We start from the raw sequence: 25,275 nt of genomic DNA on the forward strand, positions 1-25,275 counted from the left end.
TACTCCTCCAAAAATCTTCTCTGTAGCACTGGGCAAGAAATCAATGAACTGCACATATTGCATCTGTAACCTCTCTTAGAGTTTTTAACATCAGCCGGGTGTGGGGAAAAAGGGAGTGAAGGCTCAGCAGTGGGGCCTGCGAGGAACCCAGCCCTGCCACTTACTGCTCAAATGGTCTTGGTCAAGGCACATTTTAGCTTTCTGAATCCTGGTTTTCTCATCTATAAAATGAGTTATAATTCTCATACACTATCTATTTAAAAAGGAATTGTGTGGATCAAATACATGTAAAAAGTACTATGTGACTTTACTACAATGGATTTGCTTTACTCTGGAAGGATAGGGTAAGAGAAATGTGATATAAAAATTAAAGATATCAATAAAACTGATTTTCAAAAAGAAATTACTTATTCCAAACTTCTCATTTTAAACATAAAGAAACTATGTTCTTATAATCCCATTTGTAGTTTTAGAGCATGATTTTAGACCCTAAAGTTTCATAATTAAAATAGAAGCACAATACATCCCCACCCCCACCCCCATCCCATTTCTCCTACAGGCACAAGAACAGAAAGAGAATTTTTAAAAATTATTTTATTTTTCCTCAATTACATGTAAACATAATTTTAATTTTTTTTTTATTTTGAGTTCTTAATTCTTCCCTTCTCTCTCTCCTCCTGAAAAATCTTACCAAAAAAGAAACACCAACCAGGAAAAGGAATTCACACTAGTTCAAACCTGGTTTGAACTGCACACACACAGGAAACACTATAACCATAACCACCACTTTCCTCACTTGCCCCTCTGTAACCAACCCACCCTGGAACTGCCACATGGCAGGATTCCACATTGCCCACAAGTCTGAGATACATTGGCTTTCCTCTCTATACTGAATTACTCTCCCATAAAGCCAGGCTCTCTGACAGCGATGAATGGGTGCATCAAGCAATATCACTTTTCCCCAGGGTACCACACCATGACATACCATAGCATATTGCTCATAAGAAGGCTTTGCCAGTGTCTGGCCAGTGTGTCAGCATGTCCTGTGTACAGAATGCATCCTTCCAGAGAAATATCCCCTGGAGACAATACTCATCTCCTGAGATTACTTGAGAGAACAATGATTGGGCCGTCTCAAGTTTGACTCTGTAAGCCAAAAAGAGTTAAGAAATAAAAGTTCCTAAAATTAAAGCGTATAAAATGTTTCCCAAAAACCCTTATGTAAATTGAGCATTAATTTTAGAAATCTCAATTAATTTGACTAACATGTCACATATCTGCATTTGTCTCTAGCAACTGAACTAGGGTAACAAAAGTTGGGAAGAAGCAACAATTAGTAAACATTTAGTCACGTGTTCTAATTCTACTTCCCACTCTGCCAGTAACTAATACCACTTAACCATGGTAAAGTTACCTTCCTTCTTTAGGTAGGCCTTAGATTCCTCTTCCATAAAACATAATTAATTCTTTAAGCCTTAGTTTCTTTATCATTAAAATGGAAATAACTACCTATAATACTTAACTCACAGTGCAGTGTCAAGACCCAATGAGATCACACAAAGCATCTTTAAACCCTACAAACAAGGGGCAGCTGGGTAGCTCAGTGGATTGAGAGCTAGCCCTAGAGATGGGAGATCCTAGGTTCAAATCTGGCCTCAGACACTTCCCAGCTGTGTGACCCTGGGCAAGTCACTTGACCCCCATTGCCTAGCCCTTACCACTCTTCTGCCTTGGACTCCAAGACAGAAGGTAAGGGTTTAAAAAACAAAAACAAACAAACAAACAAAAAACCTACAAACAAGCAAGACTGTGCCTATCATGGGTACCTGGCCTGGAAAACAAAGACAAAAATGAAAATAACCCCTGCCCTCAGAGGCAAACTTTACCTGGGAGAGACAAAAAGGAACATAAGACATACAAAATACATACAAGGTGATATTAGGGGGAGAGGGCATGGAGTATGGAGAACAACTAGGGAGACAGGGAGTAGAAAAGATAGATCATGTATAAGGTAACACTTGAGCTGAACTTTGGTAACATAAGGAAATCTGAGAGTGGAAGGGAAAAGAATTGGCATTTATATAGAACTTAATATGTGCTGGGAACTTTACAAATATTATCTCATTTGATCCTCACAAAGGTGGAGTTATGTGAGAGATATGTGCTATTATTTTCCCCATTTTACAACTGAGGAAACTGGGGCAAACAGAAGTTGAGTAAGGCTTGCCAAATACTTGCTTGTTGCTAAGTATCTTTAGTCATATTTGAAAAACAGGTCTTCCAGACCTACTGTACTTTCTACTGTATCACCTAGATGCCTCCTAGAAGTGAAGAAGTAACAGATTACAGATCTAGAGGACAGACCAGTCACAAAGAAATAGGAGATAGAGCACCAGCTAGGAGAAACAGCACAAAGGAATGTATGATACCAGAAAATAGGCTGGACCAGGTTGAGAAAAGCTTTAAATATGTCTATCTTTGATCCTGGAGGTAATAAGCAACCACTGGGGTCTGATCTCCCCATTTTACAGAAAAATAACCTAAGGCTGAACCATTAGGTTGCCTGTGTCATATGGGCAGTTAACAAGTCCTCTGACTCCAAAGCCAAGGCTCCTTTGGCTGCACCAAACAACTCTCTCTACTAAACCAGCAGATAAAGGAAATGGGGACATGCTATCAACTCAATTGACCCAAATTTAATTAAATCTTATGACAAGTATCTTATACTAGTCTAGTTGAGAAAAATTAAGAGGTCAGGGTTGGCCCAGAAGGATTCAGAATTGGTTGGATGGTTATACTCAAAGAATAGCTGAGATACTTCAAGGCCATAGAGCAAGATGCCTTCAGTGGAGTATCCCAGGGATATGTATATGACCCTCTCTATCATCTGAATAAATGTCTTGAATGAAGCCATAGAAGCTGCTCTCTTTTAAAAGATAAAAGGTTAAGACAGACCAAAAGCATCCTGAAAGGTTAGAGCATTGGTCTGAATAGAGTAAGATGAAATTCAATGGGGATAAATGTAAAGTCTTACACTTTAGTGTAAAAATCAACTTCACTTCACTAGTATAAGAGGGTTGGGGTATGGATAGACATCAGCTATTCTGAAAAAGATACAAATATTTCAGGGGCCTATGAGTTCAACACTGAGTTAGCAGTGTGATATGGTTTTGGACATGGGCCATAAGAAGGCAACCATAAGCTCCCAAGAATAGGAAGAGAAACTATAAAATATACTGTGTAAACTCTGCTGTTATTAGACCTCATCTAGAATAATAGATTCAGTCCTGTGCACAATTGTTTGAGAAGGACATTGAAAATACAGAGAGTTTCCAAGATGGTGAAAGTCCCTGACACCATGTCACATCAGAAAGGGTTGAAGAACTGAGGTTGTTTAGCTTAAAGAACACTCAGGGAAGATTATAATAATTGTTTTCAAGTATCTGAAAGGCTTTCAGGTGGAGAGGAATTAAGGCTTGTTTAGCCTGGTAACAAAGGGTGGAACCAGAAATAATAGGTATTACAAAGAGGTAAATTTAGATTTGATATTAGGGAAAATTTCCTAACAATTAGAAATATTCAAGAATGGAAAGAGCTACTTTGAAAGGTAGTAGAATTTTTCTCTTTGGAAATTCCTTCCAACTGTTCAGGAGAGCCTAGTACTGAAAATAAAGATCTGGGAGTCATCTGAATAGAGATGATAATTGGATTCATGTGAACTCCTGAAAGAATGTAGAACACAAAAAGAAAAACTCTCAGGACAGTCGAAAACATGAGACCAGGGGAGATTAAGTGACTTGCTGCGTTATTAACAAGAGGCAGAGGTGTTAAATTTGAACACAGGTCCTTTAACTCCAAAGTCAACACTCTTTCTACTACATATTGACTCTTTTGACTTTGAAAAGGACAGTTTCAAATAAGTGATGAGCTTGGAAGCCAGGTATTGGGACAAAGATAAAGGGAGAGAGGATGAGAAAAAGTAGATATGAAAGAGGGGAGGGGGAAATGGATGATAGTGGGGACAATCTCCTGCAGAAGTCAGTAGGGGATGGGATCAAACATATAGGCAAACAAAGTACAAGCAAGAAAAGTCACCTCTTTATCAGTCTTTGTAAAAAGAGAAGGTGGAGGAGAAAGAAAATGGAGGTTATGAGGTAAAGAAAAAGGGAGATGAGAGTTCTTTGCAAATGGCCTACTTTCAGATGGTAAAGGGAACAGACAACTGGTCAGAAGGAGATTACATAGGTCCTTTTGCTAGCACTGGGCTTAGAACTCTGTTACATTGCCCCAAAGCAGATATTAGTTGCAATCTCAGTATAAGAGGGAACTCTAGAACACACCAGAGTTTGCAGCTTCAGGGAAGCAGGAATCCCATTCACAGTACCAGTGCAGAAAAGAGTGTTTGTGGTGGTCATTCATAAAGAGCATAGGCCATGGGAGTAGTCAACATACCTCTCCTTAGATTATACCACTGAAAGGACTGAAAACTTAAAGACCCCTAGAACTAGCTCTGAAAGTAGCTACATGAACAATCTGAAGCTTGGAACAGTGACCATCCACCCCAGGAAAAGAGTCCAACCTTATCTTAAGAATAATAGGCTGGAAAACTGAGCAAACAACAAAAAAGAACATGACTATATAAAGTTACTATGGTGACAGAGAAGTTCAAAACACAAATTCAGAAGAAGACAATAAAGTCAAAACAGCCATGTCCAAAGCCTCAAAGAAAAATGAAAATTGGTCTCAAACCCCAAAAGAGTTTCTGGAAGAGCTCAAAAGTGGATTTTAAAAATCAAATTTGAAAGGTAGAGGGAAAAGTGAGGAAATAAATGAAAATGATACAAGAAAATTATGGGGGGGGAAGAGTCAACAGTTTGGAGGGGGCAGTTAGGTAGCTCAGTGGACTAAGAATCAGGCCTAGAGACAGGAGGTCCTGGGTCCAAATCTGTTTTCAGACACTTTCACCTGTGTAACCCTAGGCAAGTCATTTGATCCCCATTACTCAGTCTTCTGCCTTGAACCAATACACAGTATTGTATTGTATAGAAGGTAAGGATTAAAAAAACAAAAAGTCTGGTATAGGAGGCAAAAAAAAATACTGAAGGAAATACCTTAAAAAACAGAACAGGTCAATGGTAAAAAAGACACAAAAATCCACTGAAGAACTCAAAATTGAACACATGGAAAAAGTGGTACAAAAGCTCATTGAAGAAAATAATCCTTTAAAAAGTAGAATTGGGCAAGAAGAAGCTAACTCCATGAGACATCAAGAAATAATAAAGCAAATGATCTATTTTTATCAGTCACATATGAAGTGAGTCTTTAGTTATAACAGTGGAAGGGAGGAGTGGTGTGGGATGTTTTGGGAAGTTTGAATTCTGGAATAGGGATGGGATAAATACAAAATTTCAGAGATTATTACTATGAGAAAAATAAGAACAATACTAAAACTACAAAAGACCAAACAATAAATAAGTTCAGCCATCAATCCTGAAAGGCAAAGAAAGGAAAATGGAGTTGTCAAAGTCTATTCTGTCATGTAAGTTTATTCAATCAATGTTCCCTCTCTTAGGAGCTTATTAATAATTTAGTCCAATTCTTTCATTTTACAGATGAGGAAATGGAGATCTTAAAAGACCTGTCAACCTGCCCTAGGTCATCTAGCCATTCCAAAGGCAGAAATGGATTTAGAAGCCAGTGATATAGGTTAAGATCCAAGTTCTTTCAATTCCTCTTTTATCTATGCCTAGAAATTAAAAGCTATTCTTACTATTGTACATAGGTCCCCACCCATGAAATCGGTGTAATGCTTACATCATCAGTGTGCTATGAATTTAATTAATGCTTACAAATAAAAGATGCTTATGTGTCAAATGGAAAGGATGTATGGGAAAAAAGAAAACTCCCACAAAGACCCAGCTACTCCACAGGTGAGATCAACCATCAAGACAAATGATGACCTAGGCTGAAAGGGACCTCCAAGACCCATAACAGTACTTATACCAGGTACCTACCTTTCAGGGCAGCTAAAGTGAGAAAACCTTAAAAAAAAAAAAAACCTTTTTAAACCTTAAAGCAACATAAAGATAAGAATTACTTAAAGCTATTAATTAACATAGTACATAGAATATTAGAACTGAAAAGGATCTCAAAAAAACAATTAGTGCAAATCTTTTTTTTTAACTAACAGCATCACAAGAACATAGAATCATACATTTAGGACTAGAAGGAAACCTTAAGGCCATCTATATAGTCCAACTGCTTCATTTTAAAGATGAAGAAAGTGAAGCTTAGAGATGCTAAAATGACTTGTCCTGGATCACACAGTCAGCAAGTGTGACAGGTTAGTTTGGAATATTGTCTTCCTGACTTCAAGTCTTAAGATCTACCCACAAGACCACATGTATCAAATCTTCTAGACAGATTTCCCCAACTCTGCCTTCACATAACACGCTCTTTAGCCAGACTAGTGTTTCAATTAGCATGGACAGCCTGATTTCCCTGAGGAGCTTCAAGGAATAGTATCCTTTTTTATAAACCAAAAATCCTCACACCATTTCTTTGGATGGGCTAAAAGCCTACTGGCCACTGGGATCAAAAAAGAATGATTTGTGGAGAGAGCCAAGGAAAGGCCAGCATTGGGGAAATTGAACCTTTTTTCCTATTAACACTTTTATGCCACAAAAGATCTCATTACTGATAGCTCCAGAAAATATCAAAGAGGTGTTATTAATACAAACATTATTACTTTGATGCTATGTTTAGAATCTAACACTAACTTTAAAATCAGTATCTGATTAGGTCAAACATTCTATATAATAACTTCAAGCACATTCTACTATACTGAACACGATTGTTTTTAAATGTACATATCCATGCGTATGTGTGTGTATCCCATTAAAATCTAATTCTCACACTTACAAGTTAAAATCCTACTAGTCCTTTAAGATCCAGTTCAAATGCCACCTCCCCCATGAAGGAAAAAAGGCAGCATGGTAAAATAGAAATAGTCCTGGATTTGGAATCAGAAAGATCTGAGTTCAAACCTTGCCTCAAACACTAATTGTGTGGTCCCGAGGTAACTGAGGTAAGTCACTTAACTCTCTCAGCCTTACTCTCCTCATCTATAGAATAGATAATAATAGCAACTACTTCTCAGGGTTGTTGTGAGGATCAAATGGAAACATGTAAAAGGCTTTGCAAACAAAGTATTAAAGATTTTTTCTTTTTGTTGTTCGGTTGTTTTGGTCATGTCCAACTCTTTGTGACCCCATTTGGGGTTTTTTTGGCAAAGATCCTAGAGTGATTTGCCATTTCCTTCTACATTTTATTTTACAGTCAAGGAAATTGAAGCAAACTGGGTTAAATGACTTACCTAGGAATCACACAAAGTTAAGTGATTTGCCCAGGATCATATAGCTAGTAAGTGTCTAGGGCAGGAATTGAACTTTATTTTAAATAACTCTTACCTTCCTTCTTAGAATCAATACTAAGTATTGGTTCTAAGGCATTAGAGCAGTAAGAGCTAGGCAATAGGAAACATCTGAGATCACATTTGAACCCAGGACCTCCCATCTCTAGGCCTGGTTCTCAATCCACAAAGCCACCTAGAATTGAAATCCTGACTCCAGGTGCAGAGCTTCATCTAGCGTACCACGTAGCTGCCTTGGTAGAAATCCTAGCTATTATTGTTTTATATCCTTCTAATTAAAACTTCCTTGGATTTCATACATCATTTTGTTTTAATCTTTTTACATCCTTAGTCTCTACTTTGAACAGCAATTGTTTGCCTATTCCTATCCCTCTTTTTGACAGTAAGAATGAAGTCTTAGTAATGTCTTGCACAGCATTAGACCTTGCACATTAAAGTGTTTCATAAATAAGTGCAGACTTCTAACTCATCTGGTTAGAAGAAATCTTAAGCCACTTCTCTCCTGAATGATAGGGTATATTATATCACCACTGGATCCACATTCTAAAGAAAGTTAAAGCACAGCTATTTTTAGAACACAGAATGTCAGAGCTTACAAAAGACACGTCAAAGATGGGAGGGGCCTGAAAAGCACAGAATATGGAATATAAGATTTAAAAGTGACTTTTGACATCATCTAGATCCTTGAGGGCAAAACTGTATAGAAGGTGCTTAATAAATGTTTGTTTTGATCTACTCCACCTCCTGTTTTATTTATTTTTCTGCTTCCCTCTTTTAGATCAGGAAACAGGACTCACAGGACATGACTGACAAATTTCAACAATTCCAACAGGGACTAATGGGTTATTATAATTTACTTTATAATTCATGAAACTAACCCCAACTTTTTGAGAAAGCAAGTGCAGAAAAGGAGGAAGAGAAGTTTTAAGCCCTAAAAAAAGCACTGGTTGGAGACTTTCTGGCAACTTTTCTCTCTATTCCAGTAAGTACAAACGATTGAGAAATATGTTTCAAGAATTCTTTTATTTATTTACTGGAAAGTTTGACATAAGGGCACTTAAACTGTGGAAAATATTTTTGTATTGTGCACTTTCAGATTCTAGGTAAAAATCACAAACTGAAAAAGGAATTGAAAATTATTTTTCTCTTGAATAAGACATTATGGGCAATTCAATTATACATAAATTTATGAAGCCCCTTGCAAGGCTCAGTGGTTTTATAGAATCAAAGAATGTTAAAATTAAAAATTACCTTAGATGAATAATGCAGAAATATATTTTCATATGGATACTGTATTTTTTTTTGTCTTCTCATGGATGGGGAAGAGGTAGGAGGAGGAAGAGAATTTGGAACTGAAAATAAAATTGAATTTTAAAAAATAAAAAAATTAATAAAAGATTTTAAGTCCAATCTACAGATTTTGCCATGAAAGAAACTTGGGCCTAGAGAGAAAGAAGCACTATGCTTTAGTCAACCTAGTTTTTTGCACTTTATTTTAAAGTTGGTCACACACAGAATTCTAATATTCATATCCCAAATCATGATACTAAACTAAAAACCAAGATTTCCCAAGACAGAATATTTCAACTGTGAATCCCATCATAAACCATTATGATTGAACAAAATACTACTGAATAAATCAGAGTAAGAAAATGTATTAAAAAAACAAGTTTGAGAAGGCAAAGATACTCAAGTTCTCTGAATATTTGAACTACACATATATACACAATTATAAAAATCCTGTTTATACTTCATCTCCCAGGACAAAACTGGTCAACTTGATCAAGTTAAAATAGTTTCACAAGGGGACAGCTGGGTGGTTCAGTGGATGAAAACCAGACCTAGAGACAGGAGGTCCTAGATTCAAATTTGACCTCAGTCACTTTCTAGCTGTGTGACCCTAGGCAAGTCACTTGACCCCCATATTGCCTAGCCCCTACTGCTCTTCTGCCTTGGAACCAATACACAGAAGGGTTTTATTTTAAAAAATAAAATAGTCCACAGTGAACATATTTTAATGAAAGCACACATCAGCAAATGTGAAAGGGCCTTAAAATAGAGAACATGAGTTCTAACACCTCCATTTTAAGAGGTGAAGATACTGAAGCTACAAGGAAAAGAAGTAGACTTGCAGAAAACTCTTTGCTGATTTCATAGTAGGAGGGAATTCTCAGAAAGGAAATTCACTGTATCAATGTAAATCAACCACTGTTCTGCTTATCATAGTCTTAGAGTTGCCCTGGGTAAAGAGAAGTAAATGGGGGTCATAAAGTTTGTCAGGGCAAGATTCCTGCTGTCTCTGAGGAGAGACCCTACCATCCACTACAACAGTCTTTACACATTTGCATTTTTAAAAATTTAACATACTTAAGTTAAGGTACTCACAACTTTCTCTAGCTAGCTTGCCTCAGATCATGTTTCACATTCTGTCCAACTATCAATGCACTCAATTCACCAAGGGCCTTACCCCAAGATGGGCACCTTGCCATTTATTCTGCAGCCAGGTAGAGACTGTATCTCTCCCTGTGTGTATTCCTCCCCCTATTCCTATTAGAATATAAACTCCTAGGGGCAGCTGGGTAGCTCAGTGGATTAAGAGTCAGCCCTAGAGACGGGAGGTCCTAGGTTCAAATCTGGCCTCAGCCACTTCCTAGCTGTGTGACCCTGGGCAAGTCACTTGACCCCCATTGCCTAGCCCTTGCCACTCTTCTGCCTTGGAGCCAATACACAGTATTGACTCCAAGACAGAAGGTAAGGGTTTAAAAAAAAAAGAATATAAACTCCTACAAAAATAAACAGCATTTCTATACAGCAGTAATAAGATCCAGGAAGGAAATAACAAAAAGAGGCAAGGTTTATACAAATTAAAACTTGTAAAAAACACTCTTTAAAAGCCCAATGTAAATATTAGAGAGATATTCAGAACATGTTTGGACCAGGTCAATATGACACAAAGTAAGATACTATCAAATTAATTTTACAGATTTAGTGTTAGACCAAACTATCAAAAGGACAATTTATAGGGGGCAGCTGGGTGGCTCAGTGGATGAAAGCCAGACCTAGAGACGGGACATCCTAGGTTCAAATCTGACCTCAGACACTTCCCAGCTGTGTGACCCTGGGCAAGTCACTTAACCCCCATTGCCTAGCCCTTAACACTCTTCTGCCTTGGAGCCAATACACAGTATTGACTCCAAGATGGAAGGTAAGGGATTTTAATTTAAAAGGACAATTTATACAACTAGATAAAATAACAGAATATGTGATGGAATAAAAGGTATAAAATCTAAAAGGAAATAATTCAAAAAGTAAAAATTAAAGAGGAATAACACTTCCAGACTTTGAATCATATTACAGAGCAGTAACCATCAGAAATACTTAATATTAGTAAATATAGAAAAGCAGTATATCAAAAACAGAAAAACATTAATAATCCAGAGTTCAATAAATCCAAGAACATCCATAAATTACCTGAGGAAGACATTTTTATTTGACAAGAAAGACTAAAAAAACTAAAAAATGGCTTGGCAAAAATTAGGTTTAAATTAAAGTCTTAAGGCAGGATACACTACAAAAAAAAATCCTCAAAGTGTTTATTCAAAATCATATAAAAATTAGATACAAATTAAATAAAATGCCTTTTGCACTGGCTACAAGAATTTTTTTTAAACCCATACCTTCTGTCTTAGAATCAATACTAAGTAAGCATTCTAAGGCAGAACAGTGAGAAGAGCTAGGCAAGGGCTGGGTAATTGGAATTAAGTGCCTTGCCCAGGGTCATACAGCTAGTAAGTGTCTGAGACCAAATTTGAACCCAGGACCCCTTATCTCGAGGCTAGAAGAAGGATTAACCAAAGAAAGGGCAGGAGATCTTGAAGGATAAACAGGATAGTTTTAATTATACAAAAGTGAAAAGCCTTTGCACAAATAACTAGCATTTATATGGTATTTTAAAACTTGCAAAGAACTGCTGGGAAAACTGGAAAACAGTATGGGAGAGATTAGGTTTAGATCAACATTTCTCACCCTAAACCAAGATAAATTCAGAATGGGTAATTAGATGAACATAGAATAGTATACTTGTCATTTATGGGAAAGGAAAACATTTAGGACCAAGCCAGAGATAGAGAATATTACAAAATGTAAAATGAATGATTTTGATTACATTAAAAAGGTTTTGTACAAACCAAACCAATGCAACCAAAATTAGAAGAGAAGCAACAAATTGGGGGAAATCTTCATTAAAAAAAAAAAAAAAACCTCTGACAAAGGTCTAATTTCTCAAATTTATAAGGAACTAAATCAATTGTACAAAAAAATCAAGCCATTCCCCAATTGATAAATGAGCAAGAGACATGAATAGGCAGTTTTCAGATAAAGCAAGCAAAACTATCAATAAGCACATGAAAAAGTGTTCTAAATCTCTCATAATTAGAGAAATGCAAACCAAAACAACTCTGAGGTATCACTTCACACCTAGCAGATCAGACAGTATGACAGCAAAGGAAAATAATAAATGTTGGCAGGGATGTGGCAAGATTGGGACACTAATGCATTGTTGGTGAAGTTGTGAATTAATCCAACCTTCTGGAAGGCAATTTGGAACTATGCCCAAAGGGCTTTAAAAGACTGCCTGCCCTTTGATCCAGTCATATCATTGCTGGGTTTGTACCCCCAAAGAGATAATAAGGAAAAAGACTTGTACAAAAATATTTATAGCCACACTCTTTGTGGTGGCAAAAAACTGGAAAATAAGGGAGTGTCCATTGACTAGGGAATGGCTAAACAAATTATGGTATTTGTTGGTGATGGAATACTATTGTGCTGAATGGAATAATGTTCATTAATGGAGGAATTCCATGTGTAAGGGTTAAATTTAAATGGTTTGACTGAAATAGATGTTCAAAGTTGAAAATGACTTTAATAGCTTTTATTTATAAAAGAGGTGAAAGTAGTGTGAAATTTAGATTACTCCTCCCTACTTAGATCTTACTTTATGGAGAAGATGAAATTGTAATCTCCTGATTGAACAAGGAAGGTACATAGTTCTTCATAGTGAAGCTAGAACTTTAAGGTAAGTCTATTTCAAGATCTTAATACAAAAAGGTGTGAAGTAACTATAAAGGGTAAATTAATCACAAAAAGGTTAAATAACTAACAAAAGGTGAACTTACCAAAAGAAGTGTTAAGTAACTCAAAAGACATAATCTAATCAAAGAAGATGAGAACAAAAGAATGGGCAGTTCTGGAGAAAAGCCTCTGATATGCTTAGTAGACATGAAAATTTAGAGGAGGGGACACAAAAGTAAAAGGTCTATATTTCGCATCACTTCCTCTCTCCAGTACCTTTTGGCGGCTGAGAGTTAGTTAGCTGTGGCAGCGTGCTGGGCCTTTTGGCAACTTGGCATGGCTATAGCTATTGTCCGGTTCGGTGGTGAGTTTCTGGCTGAGTTTTTCTCCTTTACTTTCCAACTTTATCCTCTTAGAAAGTCTCTAATCTTCAGAAACCTAGTGGCAGAAATCTTGACCTCCCCTGGCACAGACCAGGCGGGAGAAATCCTATACCTTCCTTCCCTCTTTCTCCTTAAATCCTTCCCTCTATATTAATTAAAATTACCATAAATTTCCAGACTGACTTGGGTATTTTATTTGGGATTTTTTCCCTGGTGACCAATTAATTTAGATTTTTAAGTCACAACCCTAAATTATCTCCACAATCAATAAATACAAAGGTAGAGAAGGTATTTAGCCTATCTAACTAAATATTGCTTTGGTGCTTGTCTCAACTAGGACTTGTTGAACTTCAAATGGAATTAAAACTCTCTCCAGAGGTCTGTAAAGGACAGCCAACTATTCACTCACCCAAGTTCCCTCAAGAGGCAGGTCAAAACAATGACTCAAGGTGAAGGTGACTTCTGAGGCCAACTTTCTTCCTTGAGCCAACCTTCCTTAACCTGACTTCCTTCTTGAAGTCCAACTCCTTGAAGCCGACTTCCTTTTTGCCTCAGAAATTGAGGGCCTTTTATAGTGGCTTCTTGTCTCCTTCCCTCTTCACAGGGGCTAATCACAGCTTCCAAATTGTCTAGCACTGCTCGGGGGGCAGTGTCTGTGGGATTCACATCTGTCATTTTCTAAAGGTGTCAACTCTCTCTTTTTTTTTTTAAACCCTTACCTTCTGTCTTGGAGTCAATACTGTGTATTGGCTCCAAGGCAGAAGAGTGGTAAGGGCTAGGCAATGGGGGTCAAGTGACTTGCCCAGGGTCACCCAGCTGGGAAATGTATCAGGCCAGATTTGAACATAGGACCTCCCGTCTCTAGGCCTGGCTCTCAGTCCACTGAGCCACCCAGCTGCCCCCTGAAAGTGTCAACTCTTATCAAAGGCCTCTGAAGGTCCACAGCTAAGGGTGTGTACCCTCCAAATATCACCCTCTGGAGAGGTGAATACCTATCAAAAGAGTCCACAGACCTCTGGCTGACTGAGGTGTAAACTCTCCAAGTGGTTTGTGAGCTCCTCCACCCAGTGCAAGCATGGGTACTTTAAGCATTAACTCTGACTCTTCAAAGAGAATAAAGGATTCCCTTTTTACAAGTGTAAATTCAGAATAGACAAAGAGGACCAAGAATTTCCTTTCACACATGTAAACTGGAACGGCTTCCAGGAACTAATTCAGAGTGAAAGAAGCAAAATCAGAAGAACATTGTATGCAGAGACTGAAACACTGTGGCACAATTGAATATAATGGACTTCGCTACTAACAGCAATGCAATGATCCAGGACAATCCAGAGGAACTTATGAGAAAGAATGCTATCCACATCCAGTAAAAGAACGATGGGAGTAGAAATGCTGAAGAAAAATATATGATGGATCGCATGGTTTGATGGAGATATGCTTGGGGATGCTGACTTTAAATGATCACTCTATTCCAAATAGTAATAATATGGAAATGGGTTTCAAACAATGACACATGTAAAACCCAGAAGAATTGCTTGTTGCCTCCGGGAGGGGGAGAGAAGGGAAAAAACATAAATCATGTAACCATGGAAAAATACTCTTAACTAACTAATTAATTAATTAATTAGAATTTTAAAGTAAAAACTAAAAGTTGCAAAACAACTCTTTACATATGTTATTATCTCACTTTCTCTTAACATCAATATGATATAAGCCAAATCAATGAAACCAGCATAATAAGAGACCTGTTATGGGGGGAAAGAGGGGTTTTCTTTGTACCAAATCTCTCTGATAAGGAACTAATATTTAAGTTACATATGGAACTAAGATAAATATATAAGACAAGGCCATTACACAATCAATAATTGGTCAAAGGACAGTTCCCAAAAGAAAATATGCAAACTATTAAACACCACCTCAAAGAAATTTCTGAACATTAAGAGAAACATGTGTTAAAATAATGAAAAATCACACCCAGCAATTTGCCAAAAACAACAAAAGATGGGAATAGTCAATGTTGAAGGGGTTACACCATTGATGTCAATAGAGCTGTGAACTGATTCAATCATTCTGAAAAGTGATTAAAATGACCAAATACCATCTGCTCCAGAGATTTCATTCCTTGATATATAGTCTAAGAATGTCAATGATAAAAATAACATATAGTTATGTTCTATATATCTTGTTGAAACTCTAATAATAATCAGAGTTACGGAAATGGGTTCGAGTCAAGAACACCCAGTGTTCTTGGAATCATGCGTCAGCTATCAGTGGGGGAGGGGGGGAGGAAAAGAAAATTATTTTTGTTTCCAATGAATAATGTTTGGAAATGACCAATTAAAATAATGTTTATTTAAAAATAATAATAATAATCAGAGTTAACATTACATAGTGGTAAAGTATACACATTGGTCCCCAGTCGTGTAGGTCCACCAAAATTTTTGTAGTAGCAAAAAACTTAATATAATATAGCTGTCCATCAAGGGAAGAATGGATAAAGCTGTGATATAACAATCCAGTCCATTTCATATATGAAAGGAATCCTCACTCTAGTATACTTGACAAGTAGTCATCCAGCCCCTGCTTGTATACCTCCAAAGAGCTTGTTAGTTTATCTTCCATAAAAAATATATCTCAGATTTTTATTAATGGGTTGATTGGTTCTGCTGAACTTTTTCTATTTAAAAAAAATTACTTTGTTATAAGGGATGACTGGAAGGAAAGAAGAGATACAATAGGAAATGCAAATGATATAAAAACAAAAGATATCAATAAAGATATGTACACATATACAACATATAAATGTAAATAACTTTAATAGGGAGAAGCATTAAATCTTATTCTTAGATTTTTTTAAAAAGCAAGTTCAAAAATATAAGATATGGGAAGCGTAGCTAGATAGTAGCTAATTGGAAAATGTGAAGATCGGATTTAACTATCTGCGGATTGTAACAATGAAGATACTTAGCTCTTTCTTTATTGTGAAGATAAAATTGTAATCTGATTGTAACAATGAAGATACTTAGCTCTTCCTTTATAGTGAAGCTAGAATTGTAAGCTACAATCTATTTTTAGATTTTAACTACAAAAAGTAACAACCAAAGGTGAAATTAACCACAAAAGGGTGCTAAGTAACCCAAAAGATATAATCTAACCAGAGAAGGTAAGAACTAAAGAGTGGGCAGTCCTGGAGAAAAGTGTCTTCTGTGATTGGAAGATGTGAAAATTTAAGGGAGGTGACACAAGAGAAAAAGATCTTTAAAAAGAGGAACAAAAGGCAGAAGGGATCATCGATTCGGATTCAGACATTCTGACAGTCATTCGGAGATTCGGGCACTGACTCGGAGGAGCAACTATATAAGACAGACCCTTAAGGATTGATCAGAAGGCATACACCCAGACTTCTTTTAGACTGTCAATGTTGGTGAGTGAAAGCTGACTTAGTGACCCCGTCTTTCCAGAGATGTGAAGCCTCCAGGTAAGGCCCATCTTCTTGAGACTCTCTTACCCTGGCTAGGGCTTTTAAATTCTAACTGGTATCAAAAGAAGCCAGAGTTCGTTCTCCCCCTCCCCCTCCCCCCCCCCCCTCTCTCCTTAATATCTTCCTTCCATTGTAAATATTGTAAATAAACTACCATAAATTCCATTTACTTTAGTCATTCATTTTGGGATTTATAAATTAAATCCTTGGCAACCACCTAATTAATTAATATATTATCAGTCTAACCACAATTTTAACAAAAAACATCTGCATATAAGTGTAAGTCAATGGTTTGATATAGTAGCCAAAAAAGGTGAAGCAATCTTAGGTTGTTTAGGCCTAGAAAGGTGATCTAATCTACTCTGGTCCAACAACATCTGAAATATTTTACATAGTTCTATGTGCCACATTTTGACAAGGATATTGATAAACTAGAAAGGACCCAGAGGAGGGCAATAAAAATGCTGAAGGATCTTGGAAACACAATATGATGATTAGTTGCTAAAACTAAGGATGTTTAGGCTCAAGAAATTACTTAAGAGAACAAGACAACTATCTTTCATTTTATCAAGGATTACAAGAAGGAAAAGGAATTTAACTAAAATAGAGCAGAGTATAAGTTGCAAAGAAAACTTTGATTTATTTTAAAGAAAAACTAGATCTCAAGCTGTATGATAATAGGATAATCATCTAAATCATTTAATGCTGATTTAATAAGTGATGGAACTCAATTATTCAAATAACCCTTGTGATGGTGTTTAGCTTGTTTTATTCATGTCCAACTCTTTGTGAAACCATTTGAGATTTTCTTGGCAAAGACACTGGAGTGGTTTGCTATTTCCTTCTCCAGCATTTTATAGATGAGGAAATGGAGATAAACAGGGTTAAGTGATTTATCCAGGGTCATACAGCTAAGACGTATCTGAGGTCGCATCTGAACTCAGGAAGATAGTCTCCCTACTCCAGTTCTAGTATTCTATCTAGCCACCTAGCTGCCCTATTATTACACTTCTAACAAATCATACATGTATTTCACATGTATAATTACTCTAAAAATAATTCCTTAAGACAAAAAAGGTAGAAAACAGTTTTGCTTTAATACCCAAAGCAATCAATCAAAAAGTATTTATTAAATGTTTATCATGAGTCAGGGGCACTATACTAGGTGTAGCAAATTAAACACAAAAGTTTAACAATCTCTGCCCTCAAGAAGCTTAAAATCAAACAAGGTGAAGTAGCATGTACATAGAGAAGTATATAAAAAATAGACATGGGGGCAGCTAGGTGGCTCTGTGGATAGAACTCATTATCTTTCTCTCCCAAACCCTCCTTTTTCCAAACTTTCCTCCCAGGATATCCTCCCAGGAACCCAACGTAGGACTCATCTTGAATTCCTCACTATCTCTCACCCCCATATCCACACCAAGCTATTGCCAATTTTATCTCTGTAGTATGTCTCAATTATTCCCCTTTCTCTCCTCTGATACTACCTTAATGCAAGCCCTTATCACCATATGCTTCAACTATTACAATGGCTGCTGGCAGGTCAGAATGCTCCAGTCTCTCTCCATTCTAGTTCTTCCTCCATTATGGTGAAAGTGATTAAGGCACAAGTCTAACTATGTCATCCCTCTTCTCAAAAAACTCTACTTGTAAATCTGGCCTCAGACACTTCCCAGCTGTGTGACCCTGGGCAAGTCACCTAACCCCTATTGCCTAGCCCTTATCACTCTTCTGCCTTGGAGCCAATACACAGTATTGACTCCAAGACAGAAGGTAAGGGTTTAAAAAAAAAAACAACCTCTAGTTGCTCTCTATCACTTCTAGAATCAAATGTAAAATCCTCTTCTGTAAAAAGGCCATTCAAACCTCAGGACCCCACACACATTCCTTTCTAGTCTCCTTATACCTTTATCTGCCCCCTACTCAAATGTATTCTGCAGTCCAGTAACACTGGTGTTGTGTTGTCATTCCTCTATTACTTGTTCTCTTCTGACCCCAAGCATCTTCTCTGGCTGTCCCTACTATCTTAAAATGCTTTCTCTCTCTCCTCATCTCCTACCTATCTTCTCTCATCTCCTTCAATTCTAAAAACTAAAACCCTGCTCACTACAGAAAACCTTTCTAGATCCCACTTAATTCCAGTGCCTTCCCTCTGTTGATTATTTCCTATTTATCCTATACGGAGTTGGCTATTTATAGTTGCTGACTCCCCAATAGAATATGAACTTCTTCAGGGCAAAGGCTATCTTTTGTCTTTGTATTCCTAATGCATGGCATGGTTTCTGGCACATACAATTCTTATCCTCTGTTTTGATATTCTACAGTTATCCATGATCAACAGCTAAGCATGCTGCCTATAAAGCACCACCACCTGGGCTTGATGTCCACCAGGGCAGCAGTTTCTTCCCCTGGCTGAGGACTCTTCTGCATTCATCTCCCTCCACCCCCTCCCACTTTCAATTTTTTTTTTGTCCACATAAAAAGTAGGGATAATATGAAAGTCAGGAAAACTCAATAATTACTTGATATCTAATAATGTATTCATCAGATTCTACATGAAAAGGCGACAGAGAAGCATCACAGGATAATGGAAAATGAACACAATCTGAAGCCAAAATACATGGGTTAGAATCTCAGCTCTAGAATTTATTACCTGTGTGAGAATGGACCAGTTATTTAATCCCTCTGGGCCTCAGCTTGCTTCTTTAAAATGGAAGGGGGAAGACTGTATGATCCTTTCAAGTTCTAAATCTTGAGAAATTTTGAACTGTATTCTATCTCAAGATTCATTCATTCAGCAAATCTACTGTGTGCACACTGCAGTACTCAGAATGAGAAGACACAAAGATAGCCCACCAAGTTTCCTAACAAAGCACTTTATAAACCCCAAATTGCCCTAAATTGTGAGCCAGTATTCTTCAGTCCATTATGGCTAAGTGGATGTGTGTAGGAAAATCGTGCCTGCTCTTTAATTGAAAGTTATCTTTGCCTTACTTGAACTCCTTCAACTGATCCCTTCTAAGTTGACAAAACCGGACCCCCAACTCCCTTTCACATTAATGCCATTCACACACTTGATGTTCCAACCAACCAGCCTATTATCTGTTCTGAGAATTTAAGACTTCATCTCCTGTCAGATAGTTGCACAAGATGTCCCACATGCCTTCTCACCTCAAGGCCTTTCTCCCTATCATCCTTTGAGATTCAATTATCTCCTTTTGCTGACCAGTTGTGAATGCTCTCTCCTCATATTACTTTGTATCTACTTATGTCTCTATGTTATAACTCTCAATCCTTACAATGTAAGGACAGAGCTTATTTATTAATTTTATGAATTAGAAATATAATTATAGCCTTGTTTTTCAACAGTACCTTGCTTCAGAATAGGTAAAAATATTTTTCTAATTAAATTTCATCTGCCTCCTCTTTGAGGGCAATGACAATGGTGGTCTTTATGCAAATATAGAACAGTGTTTAGCATATATTAGACCAAATAAATGTTTACTAAATTGAAATGAATAAAGAATTTATATCCAGAGAAATGACTTGCCCAAAGCTACAAAGAAAGTTACTGGCAGGTGGAACTCCATGAATAAAACTACAAAACACCATAAAAAATGGATAGGCCTAAATAATGGAAAAAAATTAATTACTCATGGAAGGCTATGGCAATAATAAAAATGACAATGTTATCTATATTATGTATTCAGCACCATATCAAATTACTGAATTCAGTATTACTTAATAGAATGAGAAGAAATAATAATAAAATTCATCTGGAGGGAGAAAAAAGACAAGAATCTCATTGGGGGTTCCAAACTTTGAACTATTATACTACAAAGCAAAACTCATCCAAACTATTTGGTGTTTTAAAAACTAGATCAATTTAGGAACATATTAGGTATATGACACAGAGAAGCAAACAAATCTAGTAGCACAGTGTTCAATAAATCCAAAGACCCCAGGTACTGAAGTAAGGACCCACAATTCGAATAAAACTGTTGGGAAAACTAGACTAGTCTGGCAGAACTGAGTGAGGTACAGTCCAGCAACTCACACTATATACCAGGATATGTTGTAAATGGATATTGAGTTGGAAACAAAAGGTAACATTGCAAAAAGAAGATGTAGGAAGAAATTGCCTTTCAAGAACTATTGAGTACAGAAGAATTCAAAACTAAAAAGGGAAGAAGAATCATACAGGACACAAAACTGACAATTTTCATTAGATAAAATTATAAAGTTTTTTTCAACAAACAAAACCAATGCAGGCAAACTTAAAAAAAGAGAGAAATGGAGGGGGAGATTTTGTACCAAGTTTCTAAAAAAAAAGTTATTATTTCCAAGATACATAAGGAAAGTCCTCACAAAGGAAAGCACTAGCAGCTGAGTTGAAGAGGGAAAGTCCTCTTGCAAAATGGTAGGGGGCAAGATCTGCACTGAATCTTGAAGTGTGCTAGAGAAAGTCAAAGGTAGAATTGAAGAGGAAAAGCATTCCAAGGTCAGGAATGTATAAGAACAAGAGCCATTCTCCAGTAGCCAAATGGCCAAAGGATATGAACACGCTTTTTTCAATGGTAGAAAACCAATTATAATGTTATTGGCAGAGCTGGGATCATTACTCAGAACTAAAGCAAACTGAGTCTTGTGTTCTGCTATTCCACATTATCTTTCTTGGTAAGAGGGAAAATCATCAACACATATTTACAAAGAAAGTACTTCCCAAGAAGGCAAGAAACTTCTATTGTAATAACTCCAAGAGTAAAAAGAACATCACATATATTACTCTCAGGATTCCCAATAGCATTATTAGGTCACTCAAACAGAAAGCAGATGTATCTCCAAAAACAGAGGAGTTTTTATACCAAAGACTACAAATTCAAGATGACAAAGACTAATAAAGATACCTAATAGGGTTTTTGAAGTCTCTTGGCTTGATTCCCAGATCTATATATCCAGACAGTCATTCAACAGGCATTTATCAAGCCTTCATTAAATGCCAGGTACTGTATTACACATAGAAAAAGCAAAGAAAGGAAAAATTAGTGACTGCCCTCACATTCTAAGAGGACATGAAGATAACTGAGTACATGATATAGAGACAGTAGATAGAAAATAATCTTATAGAGGAAGGTAAAAGCAGCTGGGTAAAGGGGATCTGCATAAAGTAGGATTTAAGCTGAATCTTTTTAAAAATTCAGGGAATCTAAGGTGGGGGTAAGGAGACAGTATTCCAGGGACAGGAGATAGTGTCATATCAGAGAAATAGCAAGTAGGCCAGTCTGATTGGATCATAGAGTGCAAGAAAATGAGTAAAATGCAAGAAGACTGGAAAAGCATTTTAGGTCAAGAGGCAGATCACCTAGTTCCCACACATCCACTCTGGACCAAATAAGAAGAAGAAATCAATATTTTAAAAGTCATAAATAAAAAGAAATCAAATGTAAAACTTCAGCAAATTACTTCTTCTGCCCCAAAACTGCAACAGTCAACCAGAAACCTCAAGCAAAAGAGAAATACCAGCAAAGCCAGCTTCAGCTCTGACTTGGACCAAAGACCAACCAAAAACCCTTATAGATACTGCAAGGCTCTATATGGAGATACAATAAGAGTAAGAGGCTCCCACATACCACAGCAGCAAGAGCCTTGGAAGCCATCAGAAACAGAAGTCATCACTGCTAGGGGGGCAGTTTCCAGACCAAGAATGGTAAGATCCAAAGTTCCAAGGTCTCTAGTACTCTGTTCTGGGTTGCCAAAGAGGATCCTCAATATTTAGCACTCTAACCTTCAAATATTGAACAGGGCCTAACTCAAGAGAGTAGAGATCATAACAGAAACCAAGGCAAACTCGATTGAACCCATACCAGGCCAACCAAGTTATCCAAAATAGTAACAGAGGGGAATGTCTGGTTCTGTTTCAAAGCCCCAACTCCGGAAATAAACCTGAAGATAAGAGAAAACCAAATAAGACACTGAATAATACAAAAAATGATTGCAGCTTTAGAGATATACAAAAACTGAGCCTGGAAGAAGAAACTAAACTCCATAACAGACTCAAAGGTGGATTTTCCACAAAGACTACATAAAGACTTGGAAAATTTTGGAGAATTTTTAAAATTAAATAAAAGCTTTGGAGGAAAGAATTAAGAGGAAAATCACATAAGAAGAAAGAAGGATAAATCTTACCCAGGAAATGAACTCCCTAAAAATTAGAATAAACATCAATGACCTCATGAGACAACAAGAAACGTTAGAGAAAAATCAAGTCTGAAAATGTTTAAATAAAAATGTAAGAAATATAGTCAAAGAGGTAAAAATCATTGGACTCCACAAAAACTATAATTTAAAAATTTTAAAGCCCCCTGACATTATGTTTCAAGAAATCATAAATGAAAAATATCCAGACCTATGAGAAGGGAAGAGAACTAGCATGTATTAAGTATAACAGATAATAGATATTTATGCATGCCAGGCACTGTCCTAATTAACACTTTATAAATATTATCTCATTTGAACATCATAATAACCCAAAGTAGTAGGAGCCATTATGCCTCATTTTACAGTTGAAGGAATTGAAGCAGACAGAAGTTAAGTGATTCGCCCAGGGTCACTTAGCTACTAAGTGTCTGAAGCCATATTTGAATTCAGGTCTTTTTGACTCCAGAGAACCAGAAGACAAAGTAAAGATAAAAAGAACCCACTAGCCACCTCCAGAAAGGAATCCCAATTGAAGCTATGAGAACTGATAAGATCAATAAATGAAATAATAGAGAGAACAAAGAAGGCCCAGGACAAAGCCTTAGGGGTGTTACATGAATGAAGATCTCACAAATGAGACAGAAAAGGAACAATCAGATATAGTTAATAATAGTGTCACCTAGAAATAACAGTTCTAGGAGGAGGTAATCAGAAGGGTCAAATGCTACAGAGCAATCAAGAAGGATTAGTACTAAGGAAAGGTCATTAGATTTAGGCAATAAAGGGACTGATGATAGGCAGAACCAAGATGGTAAAGTAGCAAGAAGCCCAAATCTCTACTGTAACTGTCTCACAAAGACCTAGAAAATATACCAGACAGAATCATTAATGGGAAATTCAAGAAAAAAAAAATCAGCCACTTTTTTCATCCCTGATTGGTATAGGAAAATAGATCTGCAAAGACTAAAAGAGGACCAACATTGTGCGCATCAGGGCAAAAAAAGGTCCCAGACCCACACAGGTGAGTGTGTAGGGTATTAAGAACAGGTGCCAAATGGCAGCTATATTATTCACCACCCAATACCAAGTCACAAATTCAGGGATGTGCTGTTGTAGATGAAGAGTAGTCATGGGCACCAGACTTTGTATTAAGCTAAGAACAGTTTAGAAACAAGTAGAAGCTTTGATCGGAGGAAGGGAGCAGGGACTCCAGCTCAGTTTAAAGTATGCAGGGGAATAATAACCAGGGAAGGAATCCTAGTCCAAAGGAAAGCAGCAATCTAATGGAACTACAACTAGGGGTAACCCCACATGACTGTGGTTCAGATCCAAGCTCAGGTCAGAAACTTGCAGAGCTCAGACCAAGAAGATCACAATTAGATTTTGTCCAGGATAAGGACCATTTTAGAGGCACTGAAAAGCTTCCAAATACTCAATCTAAACTGTCTCTAAGATTCTGGAATAACAAAGCACTCATAACCCCAATGAGGGTAAAGAGAACTCAAAAGGATACAAAAGCTCAGCTCAGACACTCCCAACAGACATATACAAACTCTGGCCCTATGATAAAGTACAAAGGCAGAAAGTAGGATGGAAGAATGAGGAAAAAAAAAATCCTGCCATAAAGAGCTATTATAATGATAGAGATACTTCAGATATAAACCCAAAAGAAGAAAAGGTCTCCAAAACATAATTTGGAAACAAGTTCAACTAGAATTCCTGGAAAAGATAAGACAAAGTTTTAAAAGGGAGTTAATTTTATAAATGAAACCAATACACTAGAGGAAACAGTCAGAAAAGAAATGAGTACTAGATGAAAAACGTGGAAAAGAAATGAAGTACAGAAAAATAAGAAAGAATTAAGAGTCTAGAAATTAAAATAAATCAAAAAGAAAAGTTAATGATGGCATGAGACAAGATATACTAAAACAATATCAAAGGTGGGATTTTGATCAAGATGGGAGATCCTGAGTTCAAATCTAGCCTCAGACACTTTCTAGCAGTGTAACCCTGGGTTGAAGTCAGTTAACCTCCATTGCCTTTCTCTTACCACTTTTCTGCCTTAGAACCAATACACAGTATTGACACTAAGACAGAAGATATCAGTTTAAAAGAAAAAGACTCCCTGAAAGTAAAGACCAAAAATAAAGTCTATACAGATTTCAAGAAATCACAAATGAAAACTTCTCATATCTCTTAAAACTTGCAGGCAATGTAGAAACAGAAAGAACTTACCAGCCATCTCCTGAAAGCAATTCCAAAATGAAAACTCTCATAAACATTCGAACTATAATCAAGAATTTCCTGATCAAAGTAAAATATTGAAGTCCTGTGGGGTCACAGCCAAGATGATCCAATTCAGTAGCTACCAAAAAAAAAACGAGTTTGGAATACAATATTCCAAAACACAAAGCAAGTAGAACTCTACATAATCAAGGAAGAAGGGATGCAACAGCTGGCACTTGAACCCCGTTCTCATATGAACTCAACAGAAGGAAGAATATACCTATACACAGACATATATATATATAGAAACATATTTCACTGAACAAGGAAAATAGGAAAGAATGAGAAGAAAGAAGAATTAGAGGGTTAAGTAAGAGAAATCCTAGTCCTGAACAAAACATTCTAAATAAGGGCATACAAAAATATTAATAACTCTTTAAGCAATGAGGAATTGGACACTGAAGGTGTCTGACATTAATTAG

The 25,275-nt window shown here is 36.8% G+C and overlaps 1 protein-coding gene across 4 annotated transcripts in view; it reads right to left on the bottom strand.

The window, feature by feature from the left end:
* ELL (elongation factor for RNA polymerase II) overlaps positions 1 to 25,275 on the bottom strand; it is a 172,813-nt gene that overhangs the window by 103,142 nt on the left and 44,396 nt on the right. The window contains exon 1 of one of the 4 annotated variants that reach the window (XM_056822137.1): positions 986 to 1,182. The exons of the other annotated variants lie outside the window; for them this stretch is intronic. Within the exon in view, the coding sequence (XP_056678115.1) occupies positions 986 to 988 (3 nt within the window). The 5' untranslated portion in view covers positions 989 to 1,182. Of the gene's footprint in view, positions 1 to 985; positions 1,183 to 25,275 lie in introns of those variants that run through there. 4 annotated transcript variants of the gene reach the window in all.

The sequence above is a fragment of the Monodelphis domestica genome, chromosome 3 (genome assembly GCF_027887165.1).
Source record: "Monodelphis domestica isolate mMonDom1 chromosome 3, mMonDom1.pri, whole genome shotgun sequence".
NCBI lineage: Eukaryota > Metazoa > Chordata > Mammalia > Didelphimorphia > Didelphidae > Monodelphis > Monodelphis domestica.